We start from the raw sequence: 15,532 nt of genomic DNA, 5'->3' as shown, positions 1-15,532 counted from the left end.
GGGGCGGGAGAGATCAGATAGCCAGTAAGGAGCCTTGCAAGCTGCAACCTGAGTTCAATCCACAGCACCCCATACTGTTCTCTGGGCTCTACCAGAAGTGATTCCTGAGTGCAGAGCAAGGAGTCAGCTCTGAGCAGTTGGGTGTGGCCCCCATAAGCAAGGGTTAGTGTACATGCTTTGTAGCCTGGAGGCACAGGTTCAGTCCCGGACACTGCCTGGTTCCATAAGCACCATCAGGAGTGACCCCCAAGCCTCTTGCCATGCAGCCCTTGATGAGCACCACAGCCATGATTTATATGTCTTAACTATGCGTGACCCCTGGCAAGTTTGTGTGTAAGCCCCACAATTAAAGGAGTGCAAACTTCAGTGACACACTACACACACAGAGGCCAAGAATGAGCACTGAAACTTCTCGTAAGCACCATGGCTAAAGTGTGGGCATCATTTGTGGAATATAAAATAATGTAGTACGAGACTAATACCCAAGGAAGGTGGAGATAGAGGCCAAGAGGATTGGTCTACAGTTGGAAGCCTGCTTCAAGTCCTGGGAAGAAGGCAGCTGGGATAGAGAAGGGACCACTAAGTCAATGATGGTTCGAGGGATGGCTTGGGATGGAAGATATGTGCTGAAAGTAGACAAAGACCAAACATGATGGCCTCTCAGTATCTGTATTGCAAACCATAATGCCCAAAAGTAGAGAATAAGAAGGAAAGTGTCTGCCATAGAGGAGGGGGGTGGGATGGAGTGGGAGTGGCAGGAGGATTAGTGGGAGCATTGGTGGTGGGAAATGTACACTGGTAAAGGTATGGGTGTTCATACATTCATTGTATGACAAACTCAATCATGAAGGTTTTGTATCTCATGGTGATTCAGCAAAGAATTGTGAGGAAAATAGTATGTGAAGGCCACAGTCAGGAGTGTGTACAAACTTTGATAAACACAGCAGCAACAAGAGGGGAATGGAAGGTGGGGAAGGAACTTTAAAAAACATTTTTTAAGTTCAGTATGTTTGTTGAGTTGTTTTAGCTAGCCCTGTCTCTCTCAAATGGCCTTGGGTTCTCCCAGTCAAATGACACGATACACTCTGGACACAACTAGATAGTTTGTTACTTCTAAAAAGTATGTGTTCTTTATTTTAGCATGTCAAAAATCCTTTCATTTTATTGTGTGAGCAAGACAAAGCTATTTGGTGGCATTTGAGGCTGCTAAGTTTCAAGATATGTTTCTTAGGCTGGGGAGGGGCTGGGGCCATAGCATAGTGGTAGGGCGCTTGCCTTGCATGCAGCCGAGCTGGATTCAATTCCTCTGCCCCTCTCGGAGAGCCTGGCAAGCTATCGAGAGTATCTTGCCCGCACAGCAAAGTCTGGCAAGCTCCCCGTGGTGTATTCGATATGCCCAAACCAGTAACAACAAGTTCCATAACGGAGGTGTTACTGGTGCCTGCTCGAGAAAATTGATGAGCAACGGGATAACAGTGACAGTGACAGTGACAGGCTGGGGAGAGGGTTTAAAGGACTAAAGCACATGCCTTACTTTTACCATGCCTCGAGCTTGATCCCCAGCACCACATGGTCCCTTATATAATTCTGGTTGCCCCAGAGCTCCTCTGGGTCCTAGCAGCAGCACTGCACTGCCAGACCAAGCATTAAATCATCAGGTCAAGTATCAACCAGAATGGCCCACTAAACCCTCCTGAGCACTGCTCAGGAGCCACCCCCTTCTTCAATAAAAGTGTTTCTTGGCTGGATTCCCAGTCTCTGTTGTACAGTCTCTGAGGCATACTGTGCTTGGATAGAAAGGAAATGAGACCTTGTATAACCTCCAGGTGGCTAGGGGAAGCCCAGCGGCTCTCCCTCTCGTCTTCCCCAGTTCCGTGGACTGGACTCAGGCCACTCCCGCTCCTGGGGGAGGGGGGGGCCCAGGCCTTGGGGCGAACAAAAGAGGAAAGCCGGTTGATGATCAGTTGCCGTTTATCCCATTCTCTCCTTGCACCTGTTCCAGTCTCTCTAAACTCCCCATGCTAGTCTCACACTGCCCCTCATTCCCGTCTCCTCCTGTCTCTCCCACTCATCTCTCCACACTCCCTCTCACAGCTGTGTCTCTCGTCTCCACACACCTGCTCCTACGTTCTTCCTCTACATTCTTCTCCCTCTGTCCCCTTTGCTAGTCTCTCCATGCTCCATCTTGCTGCCCTGCTCTCTCTCTCATCTCTCTCCAACTCCCCGTATTTGGGGTAGTCACCACAACCTGTCCAGTCAGGCAGCAAAATCAACATAAGAAAACCCTTCCTTTGCTCAGGGCAAAATTCCACTTAAGGTGTTTTTCTCCTTTTCTTAGTCTAATAACTTAATTAACATCTTAATTCTACTTCTTAATATTAGTTATTTTGTATGGACACAATAAGAGATACATGGAGCTTATAGGGTGGCTCTCCTGGGGACATCTCACCACAGACTCAGACTACAGTGCTCAGGCTGGATTAATCAGTCCTAACCCTAGCAGAGTCCAAATTTAGTTATTGCTTTTTGGATCATGATAGCATTTGTCCATGACCATGCTCTTAATTTATAGTTAAGTATTATGGCACTTTGGCCAGGCCCATTTGGATGCCAGGGTAGCACGTAGCTCACAGCTTGCCCTGGGTCCATCCAGTCCCTCGTCGTGACCCTGCTTTTGGGGTGCTAGGAGTTAGGGCAACTGAGGTTTAGGTCGAGAGAACAGATGCCCTGGAGGTAAAATTATCTGGAGTCAATTAACTTCCATGTTACAAAAGCATAGCATTAGCTGTCTTCTTGTGCCCATACACAAAGGACATTGCTTTGAATTAATTATGCAAAGGACTTAAGAAGAGAAAAACAATATTTACAAGTCAACAGAGCACAAAGAAAGAAGTTACAAATAAACAGAGGAATGGGATCACTGTGATGGGAGTAACCCAATAAACCTAAACTCCCTGTGGCAGGGCAGAAAGGAAAAACCAATGTTACCCTACAGATCTGTCTCTAAAATTAGCTTTGCTGGAGCTGGAGCGATAGCACAGCAGGTAGGGCATTTGCCTTGCACGCGGCTGACCCGGGCTCGATTCCCAGCATCCCATATGGTCCCCTGAGCACCACCAGGGGTAATTCCTGAGTGCAGAGCCAGGAATGACCCCTGTGCATCACTGGGTGTGACTCAAAACGCAAAAACAAACAAACAAATAAAATTAGCTTTGCTGGGTCCTGAGCAATAGTACAGTGGCTTAGACATTTGCCTTGTATGCAGCCAATCCAGGCTTGATCCCCACATTCCCTCTGGTCCCTGGAGCACCACCAGGAGTGGTTTTCTGAGTGCAGAGCAAGAAGTAACCCCTGAGCATCACCAGGTGTGCCCCAAAAACAAAATGATGAAATTACTATCTATTAATTGTGGAACTTTGGGCAAGTCAGTTATTCTGTCTTATTCTCTGTTTCTTAAGTTAAAAAAAAAAAAACATGCCTTTTCACTCAGTGTTTAAATCAAATAACAATGGAATTGCAAGGATTTTCGGATTGTTTGATGCCATGTATAGACAACTATCAGCCATCTTAGGCAGTAACTAAGAAGGAAGCCCTGATGTGCCAGGCTTAAGAAGAAGGATGGGGTCGGAGTGATAGTAAAGTGGGTAAGGTATTTGCCTTGCAGGCAGCCAACCCGGGTTCAATCCCCAGCATCCCATATGGTCCCCTGAACAACTTCAGGATTAATTCCTGAGTGCAAAGCCAGGAGTAATCCCTAGGCATCTCTGGGTGTGACCCAAAAAGCAAAAAAAAGGGGAGGAGAAGGGACCCCAGAATCAGACTTATCTGGGTTTAACAGGAACTCTTCTGCTTATTAGCATTTTGTCCTTGGCAATTGTCTTACTCAGTGTCCTCTTTAAAGGGAGATAAAAATTTCTCATGGGGAGGTCAGAGAGTATGCCTTGTATGTGGTCAAAACTGGCACAACCTGTCACTACATATAGTCTTCTGAACCCACTGGATATAACCCAACTCTTTCCCTCCCCCAAATTTCTCACAGAAAGTCGGGAGATGGCTCAAAAGACTGAATTGACCTTTTTTGCATGTGGGAATCCTAGTATCCATCTCCAGCACATGACCCACCCAAGCACAGCTGCAAGTGACCCAAAAATGATTGTCTCATAGTGTTAATATGAGGACTGCATAATCTAATACATGTAAAGGCAGACAGGGCAGTAGGAGTAGTAAATTTCAATAAGTGGTCATTTGTATAATGATTATAATGGTGATTAGTAGAAAGTTAGTTTATCTCAGTGATTCGTAAACTAAAGAGATAGAGCTAGGGTACATAATAATGGAATAATCCATTTTAGTCTATGTCTCTTGTTTTCCTAAAATCAGTGCAAACTTTATGTTTGTAAGAGTGATCAGAGAAATCATTCTGTACCAAACACTGGTCCTGAGAAATGTACACCATGGAAATCCCCTGTAAATTGACATTATATCAACATTTCTGGGAAAACTTATTTATGAGATTTCTCTCACTTCCTCATATCCTTGGGGAAATTTGATTAAAAGATTTAATTGCGTCATACAGATATCTTTTTGACCATAAACTAATCTGAGGATCTAAATGGAGATAAGATTAATAAAGGAAACAAGTTGTCATACCTCTGCTTTAACAGCACAGTTAAAGATTAAATCCCATACAGTTTTTTTTGTTGAACAAGTACCTTTAGTCCTGCCTTGCTGGTTCTCACCTGAGCCAAATTGAACAGGTGACCTCTGAAGCAAATAGCACTCTAGCCCCACCACTCCCACCCTTGGGCCAACTACTGAGTCCTCTTTTTATCATTATTGCCCTTTCTGAGTCTCTGCAAAGGCACTTTTGCTGTAGTTCTCTTTCCTTTGGGAATCTACTTCCTTCAACTTGAGCCTCATGGGAAATCCCCACTGGCATATCAGGCCTGAAAATTGCTCTTGGCACAAAGCTGACATTGGGCTAACTAGCTTTGTTATTGGACATAACAATCATATCATAGCATAATTAAAATATTAACCGCCCATACTAGCACCCAACATAAATTCTGAAATTCATTTCTTCGGAGAAGTAATTTGCCTGCAGTTATTGTTTGAAAAGCACTTTGGGGTACTAGTCTTGGCTCCACTGCCACCACCCCTCCTCCACACAGCCCCTTAAAATCCACACCCCAGCTGTTGACTTTAAAAGCAGGGAGAGGCTCTCCGCCGAGATGTCATCCCAGCAGCCACACATGTGCGGCCTCACATGTGCGGCCTCACCGCAGCTGCACAAGCATGATTCCAGAGGCCAGCTAAATTACTTTTGGTACCAGCAGCTTCTTGCAGAAATGTCTCCAGACTGAGAACTAAGCCACTGCCCCATGCCTGCCCAGGAGGGGAAAGGTTTTTCTCTCTCGTCTTTTCCTTGCTGTGGTAGGGGGGAGAGGGGGGAAGGACGTGGCGACCGCCATATTATGAGGACCACGAATGACAGATACAAGCTTGCAACGATCCAATTTCTGGAAGAAATTTCCCTGGACTTAGTTGCTAAAATACAGAAATCCAAAAACCACGTGGCTGCGATAGCCGACCTCATAACTCTTCACAGCAGGTCTCACTCTAGTGGGGAACTCCTAACAATAATAGTGAGTTTTTTTTGAAATATTGAATGGAACCAAAATAAAGGGAAAGTAAAGTGAAATTTATCAGTTACACAAGCCAGTGGTGGGGGGGGGGCGGGATCAGAAGTATACTGGATTTTTTTTTTTTGGTGGTGTAATATGTGCACTGGTGAAGGGATGGTTATTTCAGCATTGTATAACTGAGACTTAAGCTTGAAAGCTTTGTAATTTTACACATGGTGATTCAATTAAAAAATAAATAAATAGGGGCTGGAGAAATAGCACAGTGGGTAGGGCGTTTGCCTTGCACGCGGCTGACCTGGGTTCAATTCCCAGCATCCCATATGGTCCCCTGAGCATTGCCAGGAGTAATTCCTGAGTGTAGAGCCAGGAGTAACCCCTGTGCATCGCCAGGTGTGACCCAAAAAGCAAAAATTAAATAAATAAATAAAAATAAAATAAAAAATAAAAGCAGGGAGAGAGGGAGAGAGAGAAAGAGAGACAGGAAGGGTGGGGGCTGGGGGATGATTGCAGGGAAACTGGTGACACTGATCCTGGGAAATGTACACCATGGAAGGATGGCTGTTGGAACACTATATTACTGAAATTTAATCATGAACATCTTTGTAAGGGTATATGTAACAGTGATTCCATTTTTTAAAAAAATCTTTTTAAATCTTGGAGCTGAAGCAGTAGTACAGCAAGTAGGGTGCTTGCCTTGCTCGCAACTGATCTAGGTTGGAACCCCCCCACCACCACCCTATATGGTCCCCCAAGCCTCACCAGGAGTGATAATTGAGTGCAGAACTAGTAAAAAAAGTGAGCACTGCCAGGTATAGCCCCCCAAAACACTAACAAGAATAATGAAATAAAAGCAGAGATCTTGAAGGGCTTGAGTTTCCAGGAGTCAATTCAAGGGCAGCCTTAATTTAGCAGAAGGCCCTGCAAAAGGATGCCCGGGTCTTCCTGCTCTGAGGCTCAGGTTACCCTTTGGAAATAAGCTTCAGTTGAAGTTCAGACAGTGGGTATCCTAAACTTCTATTTTATATTCACTTCTCAGATGATGCCAGTGCATAGAAAATAATTACAGAAACATTCTAGGGAATACATTCCCCCTCAACCTTGGGGCTCAGCTTGTGATCAGTTTGGAGAAATGCCTCTTTAAGGCTTCACTGCAGCGAACTCTTTCCTCCAGTGATCAGAGAAGCAAAGATGAAATGAGAAGGCTTCAGAAAAAGGCTTATGGAAAAAGAGTGACAGGGCAGTGGGCTCTCGGCAAATGTCTTTTTTTCCAGAGCACAACAGGCTCCTTCTTTGGTGGTAGTACTCTTGAGTCCCTCTGTCCTAGTGCAGAACCTGGGCACCAAACAAAGCTGATCAGCAGAGCCTGTTTCCGCAGAAACAACTCCCAGGTTGGCTGGTGGCAAAATGTGTCTACTCTCCCCACCCTGATGGAAGAACTAATGGAACCCATCGCTCATGCCTGAACTTGTTTGTCTCGCACTTGTATTTGTGAAAGTTTGAGAAGGGCAAACGTGGAATGTGAACTGTAAAAAAAGGGAGAGTCAGTCTAGCAAAGGATCAAACTCATGTGACACAAGGTGATGTGAAGAGGATAAAGTTGTCTGTGAGTTCCCAGGTACTGCACCCTCATGCCCTTGCTATCAGTAAAGATATCACCTTGAACTTCCCAGTAGTGTCTCAAGATGCAGGTAACCTAACATCCAAATACCATAATGATAGTGACCCCTTCCTAATTTAAATCCTCCAGCTCCACTCTACCAAGTGGCCACATTCTCCTCCTCTGGACCTTTTTTTTTATCACTCCCTTTTCCCAGATCTGGACAAGAGTCCTAAAGTCATTAATTCCATTCACAGCTCTCACAACTTGCTCTGCCATTGCAGACTTTGGCCAAACACCTGCTTTCCAGAAAGAAATGGCACATCCAGGCATCCGAGCCTCCTTGTCCCAATCATGTGTGCCCCTCCACCCCACCTGGTTGACTGTGTGTCCCTCTCTCCCTTCAGACGGGGAAGAAGACATGCGAAGCTTGGCTGTTTTTCCACACTGGTTCTTTTATTAGACTTGTCTAGCAGGCTGTTTCCAGGCCCTCGCACGCCTCAGACACCACCCCATGGATTTAGGGAGGTGCCATCATTCTGCGAAGGCCCAGAGTTTGCCCCAGCTTTGGGAATCCGAGTTGCATCACCCACCAGAAAGTTGGGGGGAACGGGGAAGGAAACGGGCAGACAGGAAGGGCAAAATTCTAACGCACAGGAGACCGATGTCAAGGGAAGCCGTGCTCCAGCAGCGTGTCCTGAAGGCACGCTGAATCCGAGGAAGGTTCACAAGAGGCTGGGTGGAGAGATGGGGGCGCTGAGCCGCTCTCTTCTATATGGCCACTTTGAGGAGGCGCGTGATGTCCGGCCCTATGTCGATGGTCTGGAAGGTGCGGCTGTAGCGGCGGAAGGGCTCCCCCTCTGGCCCGATAAGGAACTTCTCAAAGTTCCAGGCCACATCGGAGCGCCGCACGGGGCTCCAAATGATGAACTTGGGATCGGTCATGAGAGAAGAGGGGTCGTCGTAGGGGTAGGGGAGCTTATCCTTCAGGTAGGCGAAGACTGGATGCTCATTCTGACCATTCACCTCACACTTCTGGGCAAGGGTAAAGGTGGGCTGGAATCCACCCCCCGGGCGGACGTACTTGAGGCTGTTCAGGATCTCCTCATTCTGACAGTTCTCCTGGGGGAGCAAACAGACAAAGAACGTGGGAAAGAGGACTGGGAGAGGACGGGGCCACGGGCCACGGCAGGCAAATCTCTCACCGCCCCCTCCCCTACACTCCCTTTCACAGATCATTCTCTCCCTCTCTCACCTTTAGGAATACAGTGTCACTACATCACATCTACCAACCGGGTGCCAACACCTGCCAACCCAGGCAAACCTACTACAGTTCTATAGACAGATGCTCAGGCTCCTTTTATTTTGTTTTTGGCCATACCCAGTCATGCACAGATCTCACTCCAGGCTCTGCATTCAGGGATCACTCCTAGTGGACTTAAGTAACCATAGGCCAGGGATTGAGCCTAGGTCAGCCGTATGCAAAGCAAACACAATACTCACTGTACTATCTCCTCAGGATCTTCTTTGGTTGGCCTATGTTTATTTCTTCACTTTGTTTCTTTAGACTCCACGTGTGAGAGATACCATTTGGTATTTGTCCTCTCTCTGACTCACTTTGCTTAGCATGATATCCTCCAGAAATTTTCCCTTTCACAGCTTATTGTTGGATAGGTTTTGCTATGCTAGGTTGTTTCTGTCCATTCTCTCAGTTTCTAATTTGACTGTTAAGAGACAGAAAGATTTAGCCTTTTTGAGCTATTGCTACTCTCTTCTGTCTACCCTGAACAATCTCAGGATATCAGTCAGAAACTTGAGTTCCAGGCAGAGATAAAGGAAAAGGAAGCTCAGCCATGCTGCCTGTCACCATGTCTTCTCCCACGCCTGCAATCTCACACACATTTGCTGCCACCTTTCCCTCTTCCTCTGCCTTGTTTTTTATCTCCATTGCTTCGAATTACGCCCCTGCCCTTCTTAACTCTTCAAACAAAAGAAAAAAAATGAGGAGCATAGGACCGAGATTTGTCACATTTTGCTTTCACCGAGAATTAGCTTAGAAACAAAATTCAAGTAGGAAGAAGACTTATCAAAAGAAAACCCTCATCAAGGAAGTCTAGTTTTCACCAGTTGCAAAAGCAAATTGACTTAGCAATGATGCCTTCCAAGTGGAATTACATAGAGACCAACAGAAATGAAACAAATAAGATAGAGCTGTTTTTCAACCCGTTCTATGGAAATTTCATGGTGGTCTGCCCAAAATATCTTCCCTGTCTCATATAGCAACTACTCACAGATTTTCAACAGCTATTCCACAGACCAATGTTGGTCATCAGGTGCAAAAAAAAAAAAATGGTTGAAAACCACCAGGTACATCACAATACATCTGTGTGAATTGGTGATGATTCATAGGTGCAAAAAGTTGAAAAACACTGGGATAGGGGGCTTAGGGTTCTAGGTAGAGCAGACCAAAGGGTGGGAAAGTTGAGGAAGTAAGTGCTTGAAGACTACAAATTGTGGATGTGTAGTTGTCGTTCCTTTCACATCTCAATGCACACCAAGTTTTCTGCACCTCATAAGCTGTACTCAGGTATGAATGCTTTCTTTAGCACTGAGCCTGTCATCTGTCTTTCTCTCCAGCTGCCATTCTGTACTGTGTTCATATAGTGTTCCCCTTCCCTGACAAGTCCATGGAAATCTTAATTTCCATCCCTTAACTCCCCTTCAAGTCTGAGAGTCAGCTACATTCCTCCAGGAAAAGTTACTGCCTCTGACCTACTAGAGCCGATTAGTATAGTCAGTCTCAGCCTTGGCAATACCTTGAATCCAGAGCTGATATCTATTATACTTCTTATGTCAGTGCCAATGCTTTGCTGCTGACTGGAAGGTTATGGATTTCCTCCAGCAATGAGCCAGCCTGAAGGTCTGCCCTTACTGTCTTTCCTTCTTTGGCCAAATCCAGAAGGAGAACTGTGAGACTAAGGGAACAGTCAATGCATGCTGGCCTGGGTTTTCATCCTTTTTGCTTTTATATCTTTGAATCTCATCTTTTCCTCCAAATCTTTTTGAACTGAACTAAGGGGATTGTAATTGGAGGGTTCACTTGAGGACACTGTGCTTGCTCGCGCTATTAAAGTCTTAAGTGAAAATAGAAGAATCCCTGGAAGATCATTTGAGGTGTGCAGGCTGAAGAGCTATACTTGACCTTTGAAGCAAAGACGAAGTGATGCCTGCAATGTGCAGGGAAGACACGTGTACATGGAAACTCTGAGCCTTCCCTCAGTTCATGCTTAACTTGATGTATTTAAAACAAACAAAATAGGGCTGGAGCAGTAGTACAGAGGAGTAAACACTTGCTTTGCATGTGACTGACTCAGGTTCGATCCCCAGCATCCTATATGGTCCCTGAGCACAGGACTAGAAGGAGCCCTGAGCAATGCCAGGGGTGGCTAAATAAAGTAAGTAAAACAAAATAGGGAACTGAGAGATCACTCAATGGCCAATGGCCGGAACTTCTGCTTTGCATGTGGGAGACCAGGGTTCAAATACCCTCACCCCATTATCACTGAGTATTATTTGAGCTACACCTGAGCACAAAGCCAAGATTAGCCCCAGAGCATTGCTTTCAAACTCAAAAGTAAATCAAATGAAAGAAGCTGGACAGAGGTTCTATAAACATATTTTCCAAGCAGGAAGGCTGGGATTGATTTCCAGTGCATATTTTCCAAGCAGGAAGGCTGGGATTGATTTCCAGTGCCACACGGTTTTCCTGAGCACCCCAGGGAGTGACATCTAAGCACAGAGCTGAGAATAGCCCCCCAGACAGTGCCAGGTGTGGCCCCCACAAAAAATAAATAAAATCCTTCAGTCTTAACAATAAGTTGCTTTGATTTCATGTTCTCCAAGTTACTTCTATCTCCTTTCTTCCCTGAATGTCACAATGCCCCTTTGAGGTACGTGGATATTATCCCCAATGTACAGATGCAGAAACTGAAAACAGGAAAGAAAAAAAAATATCTGATTCTTCCTAAGGTAACAGCAGAACCAACTCTAGCAGTGCAGCCTTCTGAGTCAGTCCAAACCTAGTTTGTACCTCCATTTTCACATTCATTCAACAGATACTTAATGTGCTAGACTCTGAGGCAGCTGACAAGCCGGCCTGACACCTGCCCCTGTGGAACGAAGCACAGTGACGGTATGGAAGGCAGTAACTGGTATCACAACCTTGGTGTTTAGTCAGAGTGAGAATCAATGAACCTCCTCTCACTGTCCAGACCTAGATTAACACAGCACACTTCACGGTTCCATCTGGTTCTGACACGCGCCAGCTCCCCTCCACTTTCCCTCCTGCAGCTACCTCCGCCTAACTCCCTGGGAGCAACGCCAGGCCCCCCCACTTACCTGATGTCCAAATTGGTTGCAAGGGAAGCCGAGAACCACCAGGCGCCTGGGAAAGCGGGCTTGCAGCTCATTGAGTTGAGTGTAGTCCCGCGTGGTTGTGCCTCAGAGAGAGGCCACATTCTCAATGAGCACGACCCTGCCTCGGAAGGTATTGAAATCGATCTTTTCCCCATCCAGGCTGATGGCACTGAGGTCGTAGAAGGACTTGGCAATGTTAGCCATGGTGCCTTGCAGAAGCCTGCAGACAGAATGGCAGGAGCTCAGAACCCTGGGCTATTAAAGGGGTGGAGATGAAGGAGGAGCTTGCCGGTAGAAAACAGGGAGGCTATAAGCATCCCAGGATGACTTAGCAAAAACCCATCTGGGTTCTACCAAGCAACAGGTTGCTCCCCTGTTTACACAGGACACCTGAACAAAGCCACCTCCTGCCCCACCCTGCAGGTTCTAGGGCCAATCTGATATCTGTAGCAGACATGAATAATTGACTGTTCTGGGGGAAACCAGAGCCCCAAAGGTCAGTGGGGAGGAAAAAAGAGAGGGAGGGAGAGAGGCAGGACTGACGCCTACCTGCCCCAGCAAGTCACTTTCACTTGGCACAGTCATTTATTGAGTGTGTGCTGGGTGCCAATCTCTGGATGGCACAATTGAGATCTCCCGGATAAGGAAGAGAATTGGGGTGTCTGTCCCCTTCACTCAGCCTACCATTTGAAATATTGACAGTGTGTGATTTTCTGAAATAGTCCCCTTCGGAGCCTCAGCTGGCAGCAGGCCCAAGAGATGCAGTTGATCCCCAGCCGTCTTCCAATACCTGATGTTTCTTGTCCTGGAGAGCATTATTTGTCCTTTCCCTGGCTCTGGGCCTTTCTTACACAGTAGACACCCTCCCCCACCCCATACACACACACCCATCCCACTTCTATAGGATCACACTTCTATAAGGCTGAAGCTGTGGAAATGAGGAAGAGAATCCCAGGACAGGTGTCCAATCTTGTGGGGACAGCCTCATCTGGCTCCTCTCACACAAGGGACCAGTCCCAAATGTTTCCCAGAGGGCCCTGGGCTGGTCCTTTCTTAAGGAATTGCAAAGGGAGTTGAGGTGCTTGTCGCTTCAGACCCAGTCAGCCCACCCCGAGCATGCAGAACCAATTGCAGGACCCCTACCAGTCTGCCAAGGGCTGACAGGGGAGTGCACCCCTGCAAGCCAACAGAAACAGTAGACCTTATGTTTTCCTTTCTTCCCAGCACCTACCTGCCAACTCAATAGATGATTTATTTGGCCTCACATGCAGTGCTTAGCCCCCCCCCCCAAGAGCCAATTCTAGTAATACTTGACTCAGAAGTGCTGGAGTCCATCAGGACTCCTGGACATACTGTGGCACCATGAGAGCAACATCCAGCAGTGCTCAGGGGACCATGCAGAACTCAGGGACATGTACTCTAGTCCCTTGAGTTAGCTCCAGTTTAGTTTTTCCCAAATTTCTGCATTGATGGAACAGATCATTAGATTTTTCCTGGCTTTGGTATCTGAACATAAAAGGTTACCAAACAGACATTTCTGAAATGTTCATAGGTCCTTTGAGTACTGTCACTCAGAGCAGAGACTAATTGAAGCTGGGGAAGGGGGGAGCGTTGGGGGGAGTTGGTCTTGAGAACATCATTAGTTGAGATATTAGAGGGGCTACTTGACCCTAGAGCATCTCCATATTTTGACGCCTGATCCAGGGCTGTTTATAGAACACACTAGAAAGGGCATGTCCCCACAGGCTGCTCACCCTAAAAAGTAAGCCTCCATTACCTAAGCGGGAATGGAATGTTTAGCCATTAGGAGTGGCAAGCAAGGCATAGACCACAGTCTTCTGCTGAGACTGGTTGGGTGGAGTTCCCAGAACAGCCAACAAATCTTTCTACTGAGCCCAAATCCACAATATGTGGCCCTGACAAGGACCAAACTTCGACATGATTTGTCTACAAGCCTCAAGTGTCCCCAGGCCTCTCTAAACTCCCAGACACCTCTTGTTGACTGCATTTTTGCAACCTGTCTCCACAGGGCTGTGGAAGTTCTTCAGCTGAGCAGTGGGGTGTTGTTCCCCTAGGCCACCTCTTATCCCTAGGTATGTACAATCCATGCTCCCCTGGTCACCCAGTCTCTCCCCTCTCACAGTGAAGAGACTTGCCCAGATGCCTAAAAGACCATCTCCAGTTTTGCCTCAAATTCACCCTCTTTTCAGCAGCTAGTAACTTTGGACCAGGACAAATTTAGTGCACGGTTACCATGGATTTCCACGGGGACAGTTATTATTCTGGAAACTGCACGAGCTTAGCAGACAGAAAAGCCTGTGTCAGTGGTTCTCAACTCTGCTTGCAAATGAGAATTGCTTGCAGAGATTGCTTGCTTTTAGAGAAAATTTTAGCACCCTCCTCCCCCTTAGGAGAGTTCAATTCAGTTGTTGTAACCCTGATTTTGCCAGTTATTTGGGGTCCTTAAGAAAATGCATTTTATTTTGCAGTGCCATGGATGGAACCCAAAGCCTCATGCATGCAAAGCACAAACATTCTCTACTACTGAGCTACCTCCAACCCCAAGCAAATACTTTCTTTAAATTAATTCCTCATTGGTATGATTTGACATATCATTAGAAATCATCCTTTGATTTACCATACTATAAAACTCCAGGGCTAGATTAAGGTTATGCGGTTAAGATTCACTGCACTCATCCGGTGGCAAATTCCTGAGCCATCCCAGAAGCACAAAGTCCCCAACCAGAACTCCACTCCTACCTTTGTATCCTTCCCTCCAGTAACCACCATCACTTTTTTTCCAAGTCCAGGAACTAGTTATCAGTTCAGTTTCTTTTTACCAGTTCTTTTACTTAATCTTCCACCTATGAGCTCACTGTCCAGTAATTCTCTTTCACTTCCTTATTTCACTTCCTTATTTCATGCAGTGTGATCACCTCTAGTTCCACCCATCTTTTCCCAAAAGGCATGGTTTGGTCCTTTGTAAAGTGAGAAAGTACTTTCAACTCCTTGGGCAGCTGTTTCCTCAATCTGGGCCTTGGGTATTCCCCTCCCTTATCTCATGCAGCTGGTTTTAGGGATAGAGGAAACTGAGGCTTATTGATAAATTCTTCCTTCTTTATCCTGTTCTCAGTTTCTTCCATCAAATTTGTAGTCAAAGTATAGTACGTGGAACCGCCTTTGTCCCCAAGATTGCAGTCTGCCTTGCTCCATGGGGTATTTGATCACAGGGCCAGGGAGAAAGAAACAACAGCTTCATCCCACCTCCTGCCTTCAGGAAGGCTTGACAGGTTCCAACCCATATGGAGGAGAAAGCGTTATGACTCTCTCAGACATAGATATTCAGCATCTTCCCAGGGACACACTATAATCTCCATTTTCGTAGAAGTTACGTAGTTTATCATTGTTAGGGTGTGTGTGTGTGTGTGTGTGTGTGTGTGTGTGTGTGTGTGTGTGTGTGTGTGTGCGTGCACACTTTAAGTACACAGAAGTTACTGGACCTCTACCAACAGCAAAGTGTCAACCCGCTCCACCTATTCCTAGGAACTTGCTGGCCCCTTCTCCCTCGCACACTGATTGCACAACTATGATTCTGAAATCTCCAACTTTCCAGTTCTTTCTTTCTTTCTTTCTTTCTTTCTTTCTTTCTTTCTTTCTTTCTTTCTTTCTTTCTTTCTTTCTTTCTTTCTTTCTTTCTTTCTTTCTTTCTTTCTTTCTTTCTTTCTTTTCTTTCTTTCTTTCTTTCTTTCTTTCTCTCTCTCTCTCTCTCTCTCTCTCTCTCTCTCTCTCTCTCTCTCTTCTTTCTTTCTTTCTTTCTTCTTTTGTTTTTGGGCCACACCTGGCAGTGCTGGCGACTACTCTCAATCCTGCCCTG

The 15,532-nt window shown here is 46.1% G+C and overlaps 1 protein-coding gene across 1 annotated transcript; it reads right to left on the bottom strand.

The window, feature by feature from the left end:
- Positions 1-7,677: 7,677 nt before the first annotated feature.
- On the bottom strand, positions 7,678-15,343 carry GPX2 (glutathione peroxidase 2). The gene is made up of 3 exons (XM_055133859.1): positions 14,419-15,343; positions 11,641-11,878; positions 7,678-8,364 (listed from the first exon to the last, which is right to left on the bottom strand). The coding sequence occupies exons 2-3, from the start codon at positions 11,860-11,862 to the stop codon at positions 8,014-8,016; spliced, it is 573 nt and encodes a 190-aa protein (XP_054989834.1). The 5' UTR covers positions 11,863-11,878; positions 14,419-15,343; the 3' UTR covers positions 7,678-8,013.
- Between the last annotated feature and the right edge of the window lie 189 nt (positions 15,344-15,532).

The sequence above is a fragment of the Sorex araneus genome, chromosome 3, assembly GCF_027595985.1.
Source record: "Sorex araneus isolate mSorAra2 chromosome 3, mSorAra2.pri, whole genome shotgun sequence".
NCBI classification, from domain to species: domain Eukaryota; kingdom Metazoa; phylum Chordata; class Mammalia; order Eulipotyphla; family Soricidae; genus Sorex; species Sorex araneus.
The sequence above is the reverse complement of the archived record's forward strand: the minus strand, read 5'-3'. Positions and strand labels throughout refer to the sequence as shown.